Source organism: Nematostella vectensis, chromosome 13, assembly GCF_932526225.1.
Source record: "Nematostella vectensis chromosome 13, jaNemVect1.1, whole genome shotgun sequence".
In the NCBI taxonomy this organism is placed as follows: Eukaryota; Metazoa; Cnidaria; class Anthozoa; order Actiniaria; family Edwardsiidae; genus Nematostella; species Nematostella vectensis.
In genome coordinates, this window is record NC_064046.1 from 10,128,546 (window position 1) to 10,149,809 (window position 21,264).

At 39.5% G+C, this 21,264-nt stretch overlaps 1 protein-coding gene across 2 annotated transcripts; it reads right to left on the reverse strand.

The window, feature by feature from the left end:
- Positions 1-1,199: 1,199 nt before the first annotated feature.
- LOC5513827 (lactadherin) lies at positions 1,200-18,724 on the reverse strand. 2 transcript variants are annotated; one of them, XM_032383338.2, is made up of 6 exons: positions 18,603-18,724; positions 11,703-11,934; positions 10,833-11,032; positions 4,764-4,875; positions 2,109-2,452; positions 1,200-1,968 (listed from the first exon to the last, which is right to left on the reverse strand). In XM_032383338.2, exons 2-6 carry the CDS (start codon positions 11,878-11,880, stop codon positions 1,819-1,821), a joined length of 984 nt encoding a protein of 327 aa, XP_032239229.1. In that variant the 5' UTR covers positions 11,881-11,934; positions 18,603-18,724; the 3' UTR covers positions 1,200-1,818. The 2 variants fall into 2 exon arrangements, with proteins under 2 accessions (XP_032239229.1, XP_048576961.1); XM_048721004.1 differs by lacking the exon at positions 18,603-18,724 and adding an exon at positions 17,929-18,044.
- Between the last annotated feature and the right edge of the window lie 2,540 nt (positions 18,725-21,264).

Sequence of the window (21,264 nt, forward strand, 5' to 3'; positions counted from 1 at the left end):
CTCCTTTGTGGTGGACATAGACCATAATTGATTGCAATTAAAATTAAAATTAAAATTAAAATTAAAATTAAAATTAAAATTAAAATTAAAATTTTACAGGTTGTAACACTGGGGCTATAAGAGAAGCAAATACGTTAATCGGTGTAATATCAGATCTTACTTTGGTGTTTATTGGCACATTCATAGCGATTGGCTACAAACATGACTAGTTGTAAGTACGTTTATTTGTTAATTTATTTAATACCCATCAGACAGCAAAGGCTATGTATGACACATAAATTATCGTATTCAACTTCAAGGAGCAGTCATTAATTAGCGGTAAGGGGGCTGCATTGATGATATGATTTTCTTCCGATTTAAACAATTTGACCCTCCCCTATTCAATAAAAAAAAATGACCTTCCCTTGTAAACTTTAGCAGGCCCGTAGCTAGGGGGGGGGGGGGGTTCAGGGGGTTCGGACGATATTCATATCATATGTTTCTTTTATTCTTTTATGAGATATGAATAGGTGTCGTGTATGTGTCAAGGGATGCAAACATATGGTCACGTGATGAGTAGCATCATATATGACGCGACTAAAAGCAAAGCAAATCATATCTCATCGAACAGAACATTAGCCTGCTAGCCGGCTCTCCAGAGATTCGGGATTGAGATTCGGGATTCCTGTGAAAGGGGGAAAGGAGAGCCGGCAGCAAGACCCTATGCTTTTGCATGTCCGCCCCCTTCAAGCTTGACCTCCCGTGTCAAATGAAAGTGTCAGGAGCTGTGAAATCGAATCAATCACAGCCGTTCAAAAAGTAAACAAAATGGCCAACGTGCAACATGCGGCCGATCAAAATACTCGCTTGACCCGTAAACCCGTTTTTTTTTTTAGAAATACTGGCACATAGAGCGTATTTACAAATGGAGAGAATGTAAACTTAACACCAACCAAAAAAAGCAATTACAAGCACACTCCCCAAGCAAGTTAACGACTTCTGTCGAATTTGGAAGGTGGGATTCCGAGTGAAATACGGAATTCTATGAAGTTCCAAGTTATTATTCGACCAAAAAAAATTTACTTTCTTCGCGAAGGCCAGCGCCAGAAAGAAATCCTCGTTTAACTTCGAATATCAAATATTTCATGAAAGAAACATCGTATGACAACTAAACTTGGTAGGTGTCATGTTTGTATGAAGTAGAAAGAATATAATTCAAGCATGGCAAAAGAAAAGTTTATTAATAAATAATAATATGTGCATTTATATAGCGCTTATACCAACCATGTTCTAAGCGCTTTACATTTAAAATACTAATGTATTAAGAGTGTCCCATCCTGGAACTGAGGAACACAAGCCTCTAGTAAGCTCACATACGTTCAACAAGTCAAATTCAGGGCCGAGAAACAGAAAGATACTATCCATGTCTCGACCGGGAATTGAACCCGTTTCAGCAGAGGTGAGAGGCCCCATACGCTGTCGCGCTAACACACTGGGCCACCTGTAATTCCATGTGATTCCATTATTGAAGACACATACTGTGTGTAACTAATGACATAGCTCCTTTACAGCGGGACACGCACTACCGCGTTCCTTTTGAGAATTAGTAAGCCACTAAGAATGCAAAAATCGTACCATCTGATTGCCATGGACCTCACTAAGAGAATGAAAACTATGAAAACCAGTAATTCTTGCTGCTTTGGTGAAATTTCTTTAACTTTGTTGGCCACGGAATCGAGCGTCGAACTGGAAAGTGCGAACTTATGTACAAAAGAGCCAAGGTAATATGTTTTAGCAATGGAATTACTGGAAACTAATGCACTAAAATAATAAATTAAACTATTGGTGGAGATGACACCCAAACAGCTCAACCCTTAGGGCGATTATGCCATGCCAGTTCTTCGGCAAAACCCGGATGAACCTGGCCGGGATGGTGACCGGAAGAATGTGCGACACCACGGTGTCACGGTCAGAATTGCCATTGAATTCCTGAAAAGAAATAAAACTCCACTCAGAACATCGCAACGTTACTTGGAAACTAGGAAACTTAGAAACCGTTTTCTTTTTGATGATCACCTTTCCTATTAATGCGTTAGTTAAGTATTTTTTTAGGGGTCTGAAATACTCACGTGCGGGTAGGTAGTCCAGGTGAGTCCATCCGAGCTGTAGCTCAGTCCGTAGCGCGTAACCCAGTTATTCATATTGGGCTCCTTTTGCGTACCATCGATACTTTGAGTAGGTTGCCCCTGGGTCGCCACTTTGTTGATCTGCATCATTCTAAGCAAATCAACCTGTAGGTATTCGCCGACTTGAGATGTGTGTGGACTCCAAGCACCATATGTTACTCCGCTGATGTGAACTTGGTGTAAACGACCGTAAAAAAAAGACCAATAATAACTAGAGGTTGATGCTGTGATTTGCGAGTCGGCGATTATCTTATTTCTGTAGTCCATACCCAATTGAGGAATGCAGACTGCAATTTAACAAGTCTTGTCTTCAAACACCGACAGGGATACCTCCAACCCCACCCTCAAATACAGACAGGTTTACTCTCTATACTCTGTAATTCCTTTGATTTTAGGGTGTGTAAAGCTTTTTCTTAGACGGTCGTGAAACACATCTAATTAATAATCACGCTGTATCTCTCGAGCTGTATATATCACGCTGTATATGTCACGCTGTATCTCTCACGCTGTATATATCACGCTGTATCTCTCACGCTGTATATGTCAATTCAATTCACTACTACCGTAAATGATCTATAAACGCCCCCCTCAGCTTACAAGTTTATATTATGCGCCCCCAGGAACGCTTGCTACGCAGGTTATAATTTAACGTGATTCTGGCTGAAATCAGAACATGGTTTGTTGAGGCCACATTTGTAATAACCTGCCACATTTGTTATAACGGCCACATTTGTAATAAGGTAGGCCACATTTGTAAAAAAAACTATCCGATATCTCATGAAAAAAACCGTATCAGACATCAAAACTTGGTAGGTGCCATGTAGGTGTCAAGGGGGGTGCAACCAGGTGGTCACGTGATATGTGACGTCATCCATGGAGTCATTATTAATAAATATAAAAATAAAAAATTTATGTCATGATAGACACATCGTCAGACTGTCAAACATGAAATATGCCATGCGAGTGTCAATAAGGTGAGACAGAATAGTCACGTGATGTATGACGTCATCGACGACAACATCGTCAGACATCCAAACTCGAAAGATATCATGTAACTTAGGTAGGCAGATCGAAGAGATACCTTATTACACTTTATTTTCGCGATTTTCCTATTTTCGTAGAAACAAGATCACCGGATCCAACTCAACCCCTTACGGTACTATATGTACATTAGGTGACTAAATAGACAAAGTGTTTACATAAAGATTATTAAACGGCCAGTATTCCCCCAAAGGCTTCTTTGTGTACTCGCTTAATTTTCGCGCATCCTAATTTTCGCGAATCTTTTATAATCGCGAAATTCGCGATATTGACGCGCGAAAATTACGTTTAATAAGGTAGATCACGTAATGTGCGACTTCATCGATAGCGTCAAAAGCAGTCATAAAGCTATGGAGCTCTGCTTTTGGGCAGTGCGTTAAGTTATCTAATAAACAAGAAGAATTTGATTTTTCTAAGAGACAATGAAGAGGTAGCGACAGAAAATGACGTCATCGATAATGCAAACTCAAGTAAACATCAAGGATCATAACTTATGTCGTAAAAGACTAATATGCTCTTGATATCAAAATGCTTATTTAGTCGTATCATGATAAAAACAAGGGCAATTCTGATAATTAATGACTACTATTCTCACAATCAATGTGCTCCCAACAGTAATAGTAATTACACATATTTCTGAATAAAGTAACAATCATTTTAACTCAATAATAATAAATCGCACGCCTTATCATGTTATAAGAATGATAGCAGGTGATTGCAATGATACAAGTGTCTATCTGGCATTAAATCGCGCCCATCTATCTCAGGCGAAATGTTATTACTTTAGACACATACACAAGACTAAACTAAGTGTTTGCGCTCGGATGACTGTGTGGTGGATCTTAATTTTTTTTTCCGCCCAAGAGATGGGCGCGTATATTTCGTGGTTCCACTGTATCAATAACATAAATTACTCTCAGTTTGGTTGCCTTAATAAGCTCAGTTCTTGAGATATTATTTCCTATTTCTTTGATGAAGTCATCGATGACGTCACATGTCACGTGACCATTTTGTTGACACTGCCTTGACACTAGCGTTGTCAGACGATGTTTCCTTTATGGCATATGGATATTTTTGTTTTTTGGTGACGTCATCGATGACGTCACATATCACGTGACCATCTTGTTGCACCCCCCTTGATACCTACATGACACCTATCAAGTTTGGTTGTCATGCGTGCTTCTTTCATGGGAAATGAATATTTTTGTTTTTTGGTGACGTCATTGATTACGTCACATATCCCGTGACCATCTGGTTGCAACCCCGTTGACACCTACATGACACCTACCAAGTTTTGGTTGTCGTACGATGTTTCTTTCATGAGATATCAGATAGTTTATTACAAATGTGGCCAACCTTATTACAAATGTGGCCGTTATAACAAATGTGGCAGGTTATTAAATATGTGGCCTCAACATGGTTGACAATGAAAGCCCCTCTAATAAATACCTTCTAACTATCAAATCCCCCCCCACACACACACACACACACACACACTCAGACCATCGAAATTTAACGCCCCCGGCGTTTATTAGATCATTTACGATACACACATACCATCGCAATGCCTTCCTATGTATCCAAGGATGCACGTGCACGTGTAATTGTTGTCTTGGTAAATCGGTTGGCAGGTTCCTCCATTCAAGCAAGGGTTGGTAAAGCATTGGGTCTGTTGAGGAATAAAACGATCACTCTAATGCTGGACAGTCGTTTTCTGATAGTTTCAAACTCTTTTAAAGAGCATTTAATCTGGGGTGGGCACTCCCATAAAAACAGACAGGGGTATCCTTCGGCGAAGTCAATTTTAACCCTGGCTGTTTAGGGTGGTCAACATTAACTTACCCCTAAAAGATAGTACATTAGGTGCGCTCGAAGCAATTTCTAACTCTAAGCACTAAACACAAACACATTTTCACTTTTGCTGAATGTCGGACCTTAAGGCACCACCATGAAGCAAATCTCTTTTCTGTCTATATTCATGTCCAGTTGTTATTAGTATGTGATGATCAACTAGCGTGAGACCCCAAGGGGAATAGCAGAAGCGGAAATATAACACCCCCTAAGACATAGCAGTTAGTATAATTTTTTACCCTAAAAGATAGAACGATCACCCCCGTGATTAAGATTTAGTTATTAAGAGTCCCTTTCACGTTTAGGGCATACAACTTCCTTTGCTAGTGTCTTGAATAGTTCTCCGAGCTGGAAGAGAGGCGATTGAAAACCCCCACTTTGCCTGTGCATTCTGCCATTGCTTGGTCTTCTCAAAAAGCTGATAAAGTGAGTCGCCAGAAGAGCAGACCCTCTGACATTGAGATGTGGCCCATTGGTATTGAGACAGGTGTCTACATCTATGAGTTATCAATGAAGCATATATCTTCATTCTTCGTGAATGCTTTGATCCTTTCGTTCGTCTCGCTGATTTCGAATCCAATATTTATATCGCTTCTCTATGTCAGGCTTGATACTGCAACTTTAGCATCAGGGAAGCATTGCTTAGCCTTGTTGGCTAAGCTAGCTAGCTTGTTCGCGCAAGTTTCAGGTGAATCTGTAGGTAGGTTGTTAGTGCCAGCGTGTATAATAACATGACTGGCAAGTGTACCCTCTGGGATGGAAATATTACACATTTCACCTTCGATGTTCTCTGCTGTTTTCCCACGGTAGACTCGTTTAACCACTTGTTTCCGCGATAGCTTATTACCATCAATATCTTTGATCATCGAATCTTCAACAATGATTATAACCGGTTCTGGCTTCTGGGCTTGTTGCTGCCCGTCATCGCGAACCAAAGATCTATCTATAATTTCCACATCATTTTCCCCAGACTTTGGGAGATTTGTTTTCTTCTGGCGCTTCGAACTGCTGGAATTTGTTCTTGAATCAAGTCTTACATTTGTAGATGTAGCCTGTTGAGAAGGTTCAGCCGGAGTACTAATTGAAGTGCTAGGAACTTGAACTTGACAATCGGGTTCTTCACCTTGAATTTGCACTTGGCTTCGCGCCAGAGTTAAGTCAGACCATTCCCAGAAATAAGAGACAACATAGCCGCCACGCATGCGTAATAGTACACATACAATGTCAAAATAGCTGCCATTTATTATAAGGAAATGTGGGGAGACATGACAATTGATCAAATTTTCTCGTTTCAGAGATTTTGGGCTCACGATGCAGGACTCGAAAAAAACCCTTGCCATTCGAGTGATACACTTTCCGTTCAAACGATGCCAGAGAAAGCCCTATAATTGATCCTTGGACATTGCACTTTTGTTCGCTTTAGAGCATACAATCCTGTAATACAATCTCTGTAATTTCATTGAAATCGGGCATAAAAGTAGTCGTTTAAATGGTAGAACTGTTCGCCGCATCACAGATGCAGGACTCGAAATTGGTAAATCGATTATCCTTCCATCAAATTGGCCAATAAAATATGCAGTAGCGCCTTCCAATCTTGTTCCCGAAGAAATAACATTTGATGTAGTTATGCCTAGTTCAGGAACCATTATTGTTGTCTTTAAGATACAGACTGAAGCAAGGAAAACGGTGCGCTTCGCAGGAACAACTTCTCTCCGTTCGTCCGTTCTCAATTTTGTTTTTAAACGGCCCCACGGCTTTCTGGGATAGACACAGGGGAACCATAAAGCCTTTCTAAAATACATTTTTTTAATTTGCGCATATAATGTTTTCCAACCTTAGCAAGACTGCCGCACCTCTATTATCATTGGACGTATCAAATTAGAGATGCCATGCCCCTTGCACGTTTAAATACCGCTAATACTACTTTTATTTGGAATTTTAGTCAACCTGATAAAAAACTTCTAGTGTAACAACAAAAGGGGAGCCCCTGTGCTGGCCGGAATCTTGTTTTTATTTGTGATACCGCTGTTATTCCTTGCGGGCCTAGCAAAATGTGAGCCCAGAGAAACCGCTGGCTAATGTCCCTTATTTCTGGGAATGCCTCAAGTGTGCATTTTCAACTTTCAACTTCGAGTTCTCATCCTCTAATAGCTGAATTTTTCTTGTCAATTCGCTGATAGGTGATTCCAGAACGTTAAACTTTGTCCAGATTTTCTTCAATTCGGATTTCAAGTCGCTTTTAGTGACAAAATCATCATCAATTAATTCGTCACCATTTTGGATACCTCCGACTAACGAACTGGTCGGTTGAATTTCCATGACTTCTTCTACGGAATCAGAACTAGCTTGGTCTTCTGTGTTTGACGGCTGTTGGTCTTGATTTTGAGCTTTTGGTATTCTTGCCCTTTCCACTGACTGTCATAGCAGAGTTAGTTGGTATTTTATCACTGTCCGAGTCCAGGGTAAAATGAAAACTCAAAATATTCGAGAAAATCAAATCTGTGGTTACAAAACTGTGTTTGGTAAATAAAGATATGGCTCTCCAGAGTTAATTTAGGTAACTTTGGGTCGATTTCGACTTGATAAATACGATGAAATTGGTTAGTTTTGCGGAGCTTGTAAAAACACGACCGTCTTGTTCTAGCTCTACCATATAGAATATGAAGACTATGAGAATATGAAGACATGGATGATGAGCAGTATTTATAAAAATGTTTAACTTTCATTTTTCTTGTAATCAATCTGCATTATTCCTATTATTATTATTATTATTATTATTATTATTATTATTATTATTATTATTATTATTATTATTATTATTATTATTATTATTATTATTATTATTATTATTATTATTATTATTATTATTATTATTATTATTATTATTATTATTATTATTATTAGCATTATTATTGGGTAGAGATGTGGGGGTAGAGTTTCTTTTTATATTGTACTTAAAATCAGAATAACAAAATCATAATTTTCATAATGTAATTTCCTTTTACTTTTTAAGCCTTTTTATATTTTTAGGTTTCACAGCTGGGCAGCAATAAATTGATTCACTATTGAAATTCAAGTCAGAATATTTAGTAACTTATCTGTGCTACGTAATATTTGCTATAGGCTACCTCCTATGGTTAATTTTTTTTTTTTTTTTTTTATTAATGCTCTCTACCCTGCAACTTAGGTTGTTGCCGGACTAAGAAAATGCGAAAGTCGGAGGTTGTGGCCCAGACAGAAAAAGTTTGTCCAAGGTTGTGGCCCAGACAGAAAAAGTTTGTCCAAGGTTGTGGCCCAGACAGAAAAAGTTTGTCCAAGGTTGTGGCCCGGACCATCTGCTGACTTGTGGAGATTGCTAGGGAAACTTGGAGTTTGAAAGCCTTTTCGTTCTCAAAACGCAAGAACCACTCCTTCCCGACGTGGGCTGCCTGTGGTCAACTGTAACACCGGGTTAGAATCGAACTTTACATTCTACCGATCATCCTGATAGCTCATTGAGCACAGAGTTTCCAGTTCCTCAGTTACTGGTAGCTAATGTACTATCCCTACTTCCAAAAATGGAGCTTTGTTCTCTTACATTAAATGTAAAGCCTGGAATTATCTATATCACAAAAACTTGGCTTGATGATTCTATCTTGTACTCATACACCCAACTTCCTGGGGTCTTGTGTTTTAGAAAGGATAGAATTGGGCGTGGTGTTGGTGGAGTGTTTTGAATCCCGCCTGCCCTGTAAAGGGTTATTGCTTACGAAACTGCTGAGATTGAGTCCTTATGGATTTCAGTTAGACTCCCAAGGAGCATCTCGGAGATCTTGATTGCAGTGTTGTACCACCCCTAACACGCTAATAGCGAAATGAATCACTGTCTTGTGGATCATATACAGAAAATTGTGAACACTTCAATCCTCAGAAATCATCCTGACGGTTTAATCTTCATGACTGGTGACTTCAATCCTGCCAGTACTGTACCAAAAGAAAACTTTGTCAGAAGTCAAATGGGAATTGAAGCAGATTATTACATTGGTTGGTTCATCACTTATATGGCTTGAACTGTTCAAGTCACCAAAGTTGGAGAGTAGTGACCACTACACTATCTATATTTTACCAATCAAGTCTGAGATTCCTATAGCAGTCAAACAAACCTTTTGGAGATGGGACTCACGACCTCGCAGATTAAGAGCCTTTGGAGGTGGATAACCCCTCTCTTGGGACAACGTCTTGAGTCTTCCTTGTGCTTTAGGATAATTGCTGCGTTTCACAATCTGATCACGTAATCTGTCGATGCCTTTAACCACTTACAAAGATCAAGGTGTGTAGTACTAGCAAGCCATGGGTTGCAATCAGAGCAGTTGCAAAGCTAACTGCTCTGATTGCAAGACAACAAAAGCTGTTAGTCAAGTAAGGCAAGGACTCTTAACAGTACAAGAAAATTAGAATTCAGGTTCAAAAGGGGGTGAAGAACTGTAAGAGCATTCAGCTCATATCCACTTGAACAAGCAATACTACATTTGTTAACAAGGGACTATTATGTATGACCATGCGCGCAAATGCTGACCGACATCCGACGGTTGCAGGCTCTCTTTAGAGGAAACCACCCATAGCGCGAGATTTAGATTTGCAAAGATGTTCGAATGTTTTTCTCTTGCTAGTAATCCTATGCACGTCTTCAGAAGGTCCAAATGATTAAACAAGTGTGTTTTTTTCTTTCTTTCCTACTTTCTTTTTTAGAGCAAGTTACCAACATATTGACAGGTTTGTTTCATTTATAGAATTTATGTGTTTACATGACTTGGGAGAAACTATTTCCGGCCCTCTGTCCTTAAGGAACTAATTGAGCCAGATGAATTGCAAATTACATGGAACAAAAGAATAAATTACCTTGTAATTTTCCTCAAAACTGACACAAAACAAGTAAAGTTAAAGGTGTTCCCCAATTTTGCCAGTATAGACGTTAACAAATAATGAAATTATTAAAAGCTGTGCACAACATAGTGGCATCATTTGTGTGGTTTTATTACTGGATTTTCCATATTCAATATTCATTGAATATTCATTAAATGAAAAATAGACAGAAACTGCTGATAACGGAGAAAATTGCTGATACCTGGATTTTTTTCATCCAGACCATGTTGAAATAGCCTTATGATAAATCATCACTGCCAATGTAGGTTTCTAAAAGTTGCTGCACCTCAAAGACTACTATCTATCTGGAGCATTCTCTATTGTATACAGAAACCCATTAAGAATATTTCCCTAGTTAAACAAATCAGCACACAAAATACACACATCTTTGTCTTGTACCGAGTATTCAGAGTGCTTATATCAGCTTACCTTTATTCCAAAGTTCACGGAGTCTTTGACTTGTACCAAGTGATCAGAGTGATTATATCAGCTTACCTTTATCCCAAAGTGCACGGAGTCTTTGTATTGCACCAAGTGTCCCGTTTGTTTATATCATCTTACCTTTATCCCAAAGTGCACGGAGTCATTGTCTTGTACAAATTATTCAGAGTGATTATATCAGTTATATCAGTCAATGTCTTGTACCAAGTATTGAGGGTGGTTATATCAGCTTACCTTTATCCCAAAGTGCACGAAGTCATTGTCTTGTACCAAGTATTGAGGGTGGTTATATCAGCTTACTTTTATCCCAAAGTGCACGAAGTCATTGTCTTGTACCAAGTATTCAGAATGGTTATATCAGCTTACCTTTATCCCAAAGTGCACGAAGTCATTGTCTTGTACCAAGTATTCAGAGTGGTTATATCAGCTTACCTTTATCCCTAAATGCACGGAGTCGTTGTCTTGTACCAAGTATTCAGAGTGGTTATATTTATCTGTGACGATGAGCTCACACACGTGTTGCCCACTTTTCGTCAATGTCAACTTGACGTTGAGGGAGTGGCACCACTTTTCAGCAAGACACTCGAACGTGCAGTCAATGATATCATTTGCTAAGAGGCTTTTCTGTGTAACTGAACCACACAAAAACATATGAGATGAACGTTCCTATTACTAATTACTCTTAAGTTCCTAATCGAGCTCAAAAATAGACTAAATTATAAAACACTAGGGAGACATTCACGCTAAGCATAAAGGTTACGTTTACGTTAAGTCTATCATCTTCTCAATGTGTTATCACCTCACGCCTTGCTGGTCTCCTCCCCAGACTTCTCAACACACCCTTTTCCCCCTTTTGGGGAATACTACTTCCCCTCCCCCGATCCTTTTGATCCCTAAAGATGTATGGAGTCAGCATCTCAATCTCACAATCTCTTATACCTTCGAGCCTCTGTGAAAGGTGTTCCCTGTGGATTTGGTGGGAAAGAGTTTCATGCGCGCTCCACAATATTTATGTCTTCCCTACGTGAATAATTAGTTTGTGAATCTCCTTGTGTTGTCGAAAGGAAATATCAGGTGCTGTTCGTTTATTTCAAACATTTTGGAAATGGCTACCTTCAAAAGTTCGTTTTTCCATGAGCATCAACTATGATTACTCTTGCTACAGAAAACAGCAAGGAAGTATGCGAATTGATGATTCAGAGAAATGTCGCATGCCATTGCCCCATCACTTAAGATAATAGTAAAAAAAACTGCACAAGTATGCACTTCTTAAGAATCCAAAAGAATCTTGCTCGTACCCACCGGTTTCATTTGACGTGTTAGCACCAGAAATAGGCACCAGAAGACGCTTGCCTGGTTGTGCGACAAATTTGATTGAGCGACGATAGTAGTCGTCGACTTCATGAAGAAGATTCTGTCCGAGACATGTAGCAATGGACATTATCAGGCACAAAGCAGAGAGGCCTGAGCCAAGGGTCATTGCTAGTAATAGCACACTAGATTTCGCACGCTAGTACATATCTTTCCAAAGTTCCTGTTAAGAAAGCAAATTATGACAATGTGGAAAATAAACAAAGCTCAAATCATCACGCCCAATTATGAGTGAGTTCAATTGGCACAAATAAAAAATGTAATGTAATATTATTCGTCAACTTAGATAGTTGTAATTACACGTGACCCAGAAATGTAATAACTTATAATTATGACATAGAAACATCATTAGATAGCAAAAATCGGCAGATGCCATGAAAGTATTAAGGAGGGGTGCAACGATATGGTACATCGGCATGAAATAATTAATAGCGTTACCAATATCTCATTGTAGAAACTTTATAATAACACCAAGGGGGTGCAACGTATTATTACATTTATGGGCGGTGTGTTATCAGATTCATGGTTAACATTGTTTATTATATTTATGGGCGGTAAACATTTATGAGGGATATCAAGCTTGTGTGATTGCTCCTGTTAGCGCCCTGTGTGCCGCCAAAACAAGAGGCTGCATTGTGGACCGTAACCTCTCCAGGTAATTATCGAGCCCGTTAGTTATTGGTACAGATTTCGTGTTTCAAGGTAATTCTTATTTCTAATCAATTATGGAAACTGTTTAATAAACGATTGCTTTTCTCCTCATTTTCTTCTATTTATTGACTTTTTACAGGTCGAGGTACATGTACTGAGTTTTTATCAAAAATCAAATTCAAGCCCTATTTTTCAATCATTCTATTCATTTAAAAAAAAGAATATCAAATAACAAGTACCCATGTAAGAATCCGCCGTTAAATATTTTGACGCATTTCAGAATACATTTTAATAAACCAATTTAATCAAGTCTATAAAATAATGTTGGTTAAAATTCAGATAATGGCTTCAATGGAGTTTAGTGTATTTTGTGATGGTTAAAAATACAAAATTGCGAACAAAACCCTCAAAAAGACACGAAAAACTTCAAAACCGGATTGGGATAGGGTTCCTAGACATAACCGGGTGCTCGTTTACCAACGAGAGCAACCCTCTGCTATTTTTAAACATTTATAGCTTATGTAACATTTCGAGTAAAAAGATTAATGTACTGAACTCTGATTCAGCTCTTCCTAATTAGATTACGAATAGGTTACTCCTTAGTTACAATGTTAGTTACGATAATGTTTGATTTTGTTTGTGTATCTTGAAATCTGATCCATTGGCGTCACCACGAGCATATAAAAGAACTTTAGCGTAGCCTTTTTACCATTCGTACTGAGATCTACGTTAAGTTACCCTTTGAAATGATCTTTGGACGAAAAAGACAAGCGGGAACGATATCTGAGTACAACTCTTTTCTATTATACTAGTACGACCTGTACTATTACTACTAGTACGACATGTAAAGTTCGCCCCACCCCGACGATTGTTGAGTTTCCCTCGACGTCAGCGTCAACGTTGTGACAATATTTAATTAAAAGTACTGCCTAAAAGCAGAACTCTAAACCAACTTTTGCTTATTTTCGTGTTCGTTTAGTAATTGCAATAGAAAGCTTATACGGGTTGCTACGCTACTATACCGATGACGTCACACATCACGTGACTATCTCCTTAAACTACATGATATCTAATATGTTGTCAGACGATGATTCGCAAATATTTTTTGTATTTATATTTTTTTAATATTTTACTACCGAGTGTGGTTGCCATACGGTGTTTTTTTTTTCACGAAATATGAATATTTTTTTTATTTTGATGAAGTCAGCATATGTTTGCCCTTAGAGATGTCATTGATGACGTCACAAATCACGTGACCACAGTTTTGTAGCCCTCTTTGGACATACATAACACTGCTTTGTTTGGTTGTCATACGATGTTTTCTTGGAACGGGCAAAATTACTTCTCTTTTTTAAAAGAATATGGCTATTTTCGAGTTGGAGTTTTACAAAAGAGTTCAGCTACATAATAAATCTATTAAATCTAACATTGGCGATATTCCTGTAGTATTTATGTATGTTAAGAACCTTGAACATTACGTGTTGGGCTGCCTGTGTTATGTTTATTGTTGTACAGCGGTTTTACCCCATAGAATCTCTAGGGGCAGCCATCTTGCTTAGTTTTCGGTTTAGTTTTACAAGCTGTAGATTTATGTTGATTAAAGCCTCAGTTTAGAGGCATACCTTCTACTACAATTTAATCAACATATTTTCTGAAGTCCCATGGATAAAGTACTGCGTCCTGAACGCCTAGAAACCGATCCAAATAGCAGCACGGCCCAGAATGAATGGCTCCTTTGGAAAAGGACCTTCGAGAATTTCGTACAAGTTCTACCTCAGACGGGCCTGGACAAGTTGACCGTTTTAACTAACTTTGTTTCTCCAACACTCTTCCAACACATCGAAGATTGTACGGAATACGATGCAGCAATTGAGGCGCTACAAGCCCTTTATGTTAGACCACGGAATGAGATCTTCGCTCGCCATCTACTTGCAACGAGACGCCAGCAACCATCGGAAAGCTTAGATGAGTACTTGCAAGCTCTGAAAACACTGAGTAAAGACTGTGATTTTAAGAGTGTAACCGCAGCGCAGTACAGCGAAGAGAGCATACGGGATGCGTTTATTACAGGTCTGCAATCCAACACAATCAGGCAACGATTGTTGGAGAACAAAACACTTGATCTAAAGACCATGTTTGACCAGGCTCGAGCTCTGGAGTCAGCTGTGAGGAGTTCAGAATCATATGGAGCACCACAGATACCTATAAATGCAGCACTACCTTGTAACAGCACCTCATTGTCAGCAGAACAGCCTGACGAGTCTACTGTAGCTACAATGAAACCCGATAAAGCTACTTGCTTTTTCTGTGGAAACAAGAAACACCCTCGACCGAAGTGTCCTGCCCTGGAGGCTATTTGCAACAAGTGTCAAAAGAAAGGCCATTTTGCTAAAGTTTGTAAAGGAAAGGCGGTTCCAAAAGAAAGAGTTTCGGCAGCAACTTGGTCCCCGACACTCGCCACATTGACAGCTAACCCACCAAAATCCCTCTCTAAATCATGTGGTGTCGTCAATATCCAAGGATTGCAAGTCAAGGCCCTGTTTGACAGTGGGAGTAGTGAAAGCTATATCCATCCCAGTCTAGTAGAGCAAGCAAGTCTGACAGTCCAGCCCTCATCTAGTACCGTATCCATGGCAACCTCCTCGACAGGCGCCATCAAGGTTAGTGGTACTTGCACAGTTGATCTTACCTACCAAGGACGGAGATATGAAGGCCACAAGTTTTCTGTACTCCCTGGGCTATGTGCAGACCTCATATTAGGAGTAGACTTTCAGTCAAAGCACGAAAGTGTCATCTTCCAGTACAAGGGCTCCGAACCGCCCCTCTCCGTCTGTAGCTTCAGCACTCTGAATGTAGACCCGCCTGAGCCATTTGCAAACCTGACAGCAGACTGTCATCCTATTGCCACAAAGTCACGCCGCTACAGCCAAGAAGATTCCACGTTCATTGATGAAGAAGTTAAGAGGCTGCTTAATGAAGGAATCATTGAGCCCAGTCGCTCTCCATGGCGAGCACAAGTTGTAGTAACCAAGGATGAGAATCACAAGAAGAGGCTAGTAATTGATTACTCACAGACCATCAACAGGTTTACCCTCCTCGACGCATTCCCATTACCACGAATAACCGACTTGGTTAACCAGATCGCCCAGTACAAAGTCTTCAGCACTATTGATCTACGCAGTGCTTATCATCAGATCCCTCTCAAAGATGAGGATAAACCGTACACAGCATTCGAAGCTAGAGGTAACCTGTATCAGTTTAGCCGACTCCCATTCGGCGTCACCAACGGGGTGGCCTGCTTCCAAAGAGAGATGACTAAGTTTGTGGAAGAGAACAATCTCAAAGCGGTCTTCCCTTATCTCGACAACATCACAATCTGTGGGAAAGACCAAGAAGAGCATGATTCCAACCTTCAGAGTTTCCTTGAAGCTGCTAAGCGCAAGAACATCTGCTATAACAACGACAAGAGCATCTTCTCCACCAGGCGTCTTCCTATCCTTGGATATGTGGTTGAGGAAGGGAATATCAGTCCAGACCCAGAACGTCTACGCCCTTTGCGAGAGCTACCCGTTCCAAGTGACTCAAAGTCTCTGAACAGATGCCTCGGATTGTTTTCCTACTACTCACAATGGATACCCGCATACTCGGATCGAATCAAGCCAATAACCTCCTGCAAGGTTTTTCCATTACCCGAGCCCGCTGTCGCGGCCTTTGAGAGTATCAAGAAGACGGTGGAGGAAGCTTTTGTTAGTGCAATCGATGAAAGCATTCCATTTGAAGTTGAGACGGATGCTTCAGAGGTGGCATTAGCTGCTACTCTCAGCCAAAATGGGAGGCCAGTTGCATTCTTCTCAAGAGCCTTACAGGGCAGCGAGCTCAAGCACGCCTCAGTTGAGAAAGAGGCACAAGCGATTGTAGAAGCTGTCCGACACTGGAGGCACTTCCTAACAGGGAGGCACTTCACTCTTAAAACAGACCAGAAATCAGTATCTTACATGTTTGACCAGTGCCACAAAGGGAAGATCAAGAATGATAAGATCATGCGGTGGAAGATCGAACTCTCCTGCTATAGTTTCGATATCATTTACCGTCCTGGTAAAGAGAACATTCCACCCGACACTCTGTCCAGAGCTACTTGCGCCACGTTGAGTGAAGATCCCCTCTACCAGCTCCACGAGTCACTCTGTCATCCAGGGGTCACCCGACTCAACCACTTCGTACGCACCAAGAACCTCCCTTATTCCCTTGAGGAGATCAAGAGCATGACAAGTAAGTGTCCAGTTTGTTGTGAATGCAAACCACAGTTTCATCAACCTCCCAAAGTTCCTCTCATTAAGGCTACTCAACCTTTCTAGAGGATAAACATTGATTTCAAGGGCCCCTTGCCAAGTAACAATGGCAACAAGTTCTTCCTCAATGTAGTTGATGAATATTCAAGATTCCCTTTTGTCTTCCCTTGTCCTGATGTGTCTACACCAACAGTGATCAAGTGTCTTACCTCCTTGTTTACGATGTTCGGTATGCCAGCCTATGTACATTCGGACAGGGGCTCCTCCTTGATCAGCCAGGAACTGCGAGACTTCCTGAATGAAAAAGGGGTAGCCACAAGCAGGACAACTGCTTACAATCCCGAAGGCAATGGGCAAGTGGAGAGGTATAATGGAGTGGTATGGAAGGCAATTTCAGCATCCCTGAAGTCTAAGAATCTGCCAGTAAAGCGCTGGCAAGAAGTCCTCCCTGATGTTCTACACTCCATTCGTTCTCTGTTGTGCACGGCTACCAATGAGACACCCCATGAGCGATTCTTCGGTTTTCCCAGGCGATCCTCTTCCGGATCTTCCATCCCAACATGGATGAGTGAGCCTGGACCGGTCCTACTCAAGCGTCACGTCCGTGCAAGCAAGACAGATCCGTTAGTTGATGAGGTGGAATTGCTTCAGGCGAATCCTCACTACGCCCATGTGCGCTATCCAGACGGCCGAGAAACAACAGTCTCTACCAAGCATCTTGCCCCCAAAGGTGAAGTACCAACAATGTACCCACTCCCTCAAGTTAAGCCTACTGTTCCAGGTGAGCATCACCCTGCTACTGGTAGTTCCCCACCTTCCTCGGAGATAGAAGTGGAGATAGGTGTGGGCGAAGAAGTGCCACAGGTCAGTACAGGTCTTGATGGGCAGCCTCCCTTGCGACGTTCGGAGAGGACCCGACGTCCAGTGGACAGACTTAACCTCTAACCGAGGGGTGAATGTAGTATTTATGTTACGTTAAGAACCTTGAACATTGAATGCCCCCGTGCTCAGACTTAACCTCTAACAGAGGGGTGAATGTAGTATTTATGTATGTTAAGAACCTTGAACATTACGTGTTGGGCTGCCTGTGTTATGTTTATTGTTGTACAGCGGTTTTACCCCATAGAATCTCTAGGGGCAGCCATCTTGCTTAGTTTTCGGTTTAGTTTTACAAGCTGTAGATTTATGTTGATTAAAGCCTCAGTTTAGAGGCATACCTTCTACTACAATTCCCAAGGGGTGTCTTCGTTAAGACCTTTCCCGGTTTACTCCCAGAGGTGAAGATGCTAATTACATTGTAGCTGTTGCGCGCATTCCCTTATCAGCGTTATCCACACAGACCTACATGTGTTAAAATAGAATATCGTCAATGAGATAAAATCGATAATAACCAACCATCAATCAAACAAGAAATTTCACCGATTCGTTCAGCCGTGACAAAAGCAGCTCTTTTTATTTAAAGATAAGAGAGTACTTTTTAAACAAAACCATGTAAACAATGATTTATTTTAGAATCTTGTCAATACATGAACAATATATTTCCGATTTTGAAGAGAATTATAATCTAACAAAACAAGTAGGGGCATTCTATTACAAGTCATGCATATTTTAACAGTGAAGAGACCTTTCTCTATCATGTAATGCATATCTGACCATTCCCACTTTTGATCAAAATCTGTTCTTAGACGATTATAAGAAATGTTCTTTAAAAGGATTTAATAAATTCACCCTCAGCACAAACTTCAGTGTTATGTTAATTGTTGATTACAGAACATTTACCTGGAAATGATATAATAAATTATGATTCTTAACTAAAAAAGTCCAATTCATATACGCTTGTATGGTGGAAATTGCACCTAGAGTTTAGATTGACATAAAGGGGAAATCTTACCTTTCAAATGATATTGATGTTTATCAAAAAAGCTTGAGAGTGGCAGCTGTGTGGCACTAAGAAAGTCTGCAAGAAGTTTGAGACAGTTTGACAGAATATCCATAGCCAATGATGTGAAAGCTGCCGCGGGTGCTTGTTTAAGCGCCCAGTGGGCCGTTGAATAAACAGCCACCCCCCCTCCTGTGGGCCGTTATTTCTGGTATTTATCGGGCCCTTTAGTTATCGGTACAGATTTAATTAGGTAATCGTGGAAACTGGCCAAAATACACGATTTTTTCTACTGTCTGACATAGATAGATTTACTGAGGTTTAGCATTCATATTGGAAGCAAAAAGGTTGTCGTCAACGCATGAAGCAACTTGCAATTTTATCATATATAATATGGTAAAAAATTTTCATTTTCTAGAAGCTGAAATAATGCTTATTTGAAAATATTCGCAATATAATTCGTTCCTTCAAAGGCATTGCGTTGATTGACGATCAAAATGTCCTAAAAACTGCCCCCTTTCACTACCCCTTTCAGTTGACCAAGTTTGATCCAAATCGAAGACTTAGGCAAAAATACAACAACAGTCTCATTTTTATATGTAATTAAAGTAAGTTAGGATAATATCAAACACAAGTGCTCTTGTATGAATGTGGTTTGTTTGCTTTTTGTTTTCGTTTCTATTTTCTATTTTCTTTTTTCGTTTTATACGTATATATACATATATATATACATATATATATATATATAATATACAAAAAAAGGTCTTTTGGCCTTAACAGTTTGAAAGAGTTATTAATTGCAAATAGATCATTAAAAAATAAAATACTCGACGTATATCATTGACATAGTCGCATTCCATTAAGGTATGGTACTCATCCCAACCTTATTTTTTTCACATTTTTCACAAATCCTTAATTCATAAGGTAAATTTTTATAGCGGCCTGTTTCAATTGCTAGTTTGTGTGCCTGACACGCAATCTAGTCATAGATTGTCGGCGTCTAACATTAGCTTCTGATAAATATTTTTCTTGTTTAAAATTTGTCTTGATCTTGCAATAAGTGCGTAGCTTTCCACTATTTTGATTAAACTGTGCCTGGGTTTACCAAAATGTTGCATAACTTTTATATAGTACTTTCTTAATATATCTTCCTAGGGTATTAATTTGCTGGCCTTCAATATCTATTTCCTGTAGTGTCTTTAAATCACACCAAGCAAATATGGAATTGATAAACCTTACAGGGGACATTAGATGTTGAAGAAAGGCTGATCTTCGCCGATTCCCCCACTAAGGTGTTTTCATATATATCCTACTTTTTATTCGGCACCAATATTTTGCCACCAGGGAAGAAATTTGAACTATTAGTGGGGCTTTTGCCAGTTCTCCATATATAGTTAAATTTGTAGTTTTTGGGTGGACTCCTAGTATACGCTTGAAAAACTTCAGTTGTAGTTTTTCGAAATCATTGGATACTTTGAAAAATTTAGTCTAAAAAATTTCATACGATGAAGCCCTTCCTAAAAGGCATGTACCCCAAATTTCACAACTGTACAGTAATACTGGTACAACGAGTGACGAAAACAATTTCAACAGTACTTGTATAACTTTATTCCAATAAATACCAATACAGGTATATTAGGATAATATACAAAGTAGGTTGGCTTATATGCCTATCCTCTATTCATAATATTTAATTACATCATCACAAAATTTCAGGACTTAGGCTCGTAATGGAGTCATCTGTTACGCTCATAATATACAAAAAAAGGTCATTGGCCTTAACAGTTTGAAAGAGTTATTAATTGCAAATAGATCATTAAAAAATACTCGACGTATATCATTGACATAGTCGCATTCCATTAAGGTATGGTACTCATCCCAACCTTATTTTTTCACATTTTTCACAAATCCTTAATTCATAAGGTAAATTTTTATAGCGGACTGTTTCAATTGCTAGTTTGTGTGCCTGACACGCAATCTAGTCATAGATTGTCGGCGTCTAACATTAGCTTCTGATAAATATTTTTCTAGTTTAAAATTTGTCTTGATCTTGCAATAAGTGCGTAGCTTTCCACTATTTTGATTTAACTGTGCCTGGGTTCTCCAAAATGTTGCATAACTTTTATATAGTACTTTCTTAATATATTTTCCTAGGGTATGAATTTGTTGGCCTTCAATATCTCTATTTCCTATAGTGTCTTTAAATCACACCAAGCAAATATGGAATTGATAAACCTTACAGGGACATTAGATGTTGAAGAAAGGCTGATCTTCGCCGTTTCCCCCTCTAAGGTGTTTTCATATATCCTACTTTTTATTCGGCACCAATATTTTGCCACCAGGGAAGAAATTTGTACTATTAGTGGGGCTTTTGCCAGTTCTCCATATATAGTTAAATTTGTAGTTTTTGAGTGGACTCCTAGTATACGCTTGAAAACTTCAGTTGTAGTTTTTCGAAATCATTGGATACTTTGAAAAATTTAGTCTTCATTACAAATTTCATTAAAAATTTAGTCTTCATTTCATACGATGAAGCCCTTCCTAAAAGGCATGTATTTACACAATGTCACAGCGTTTCCTAGGATCAGGCTGTTTTTAGACGCGCGCGCACGAACGGGCCAATCAGCTACTTTGACGTTGGTCGCGCGCGCGAGTGACGTGAGGCTGAACGCGC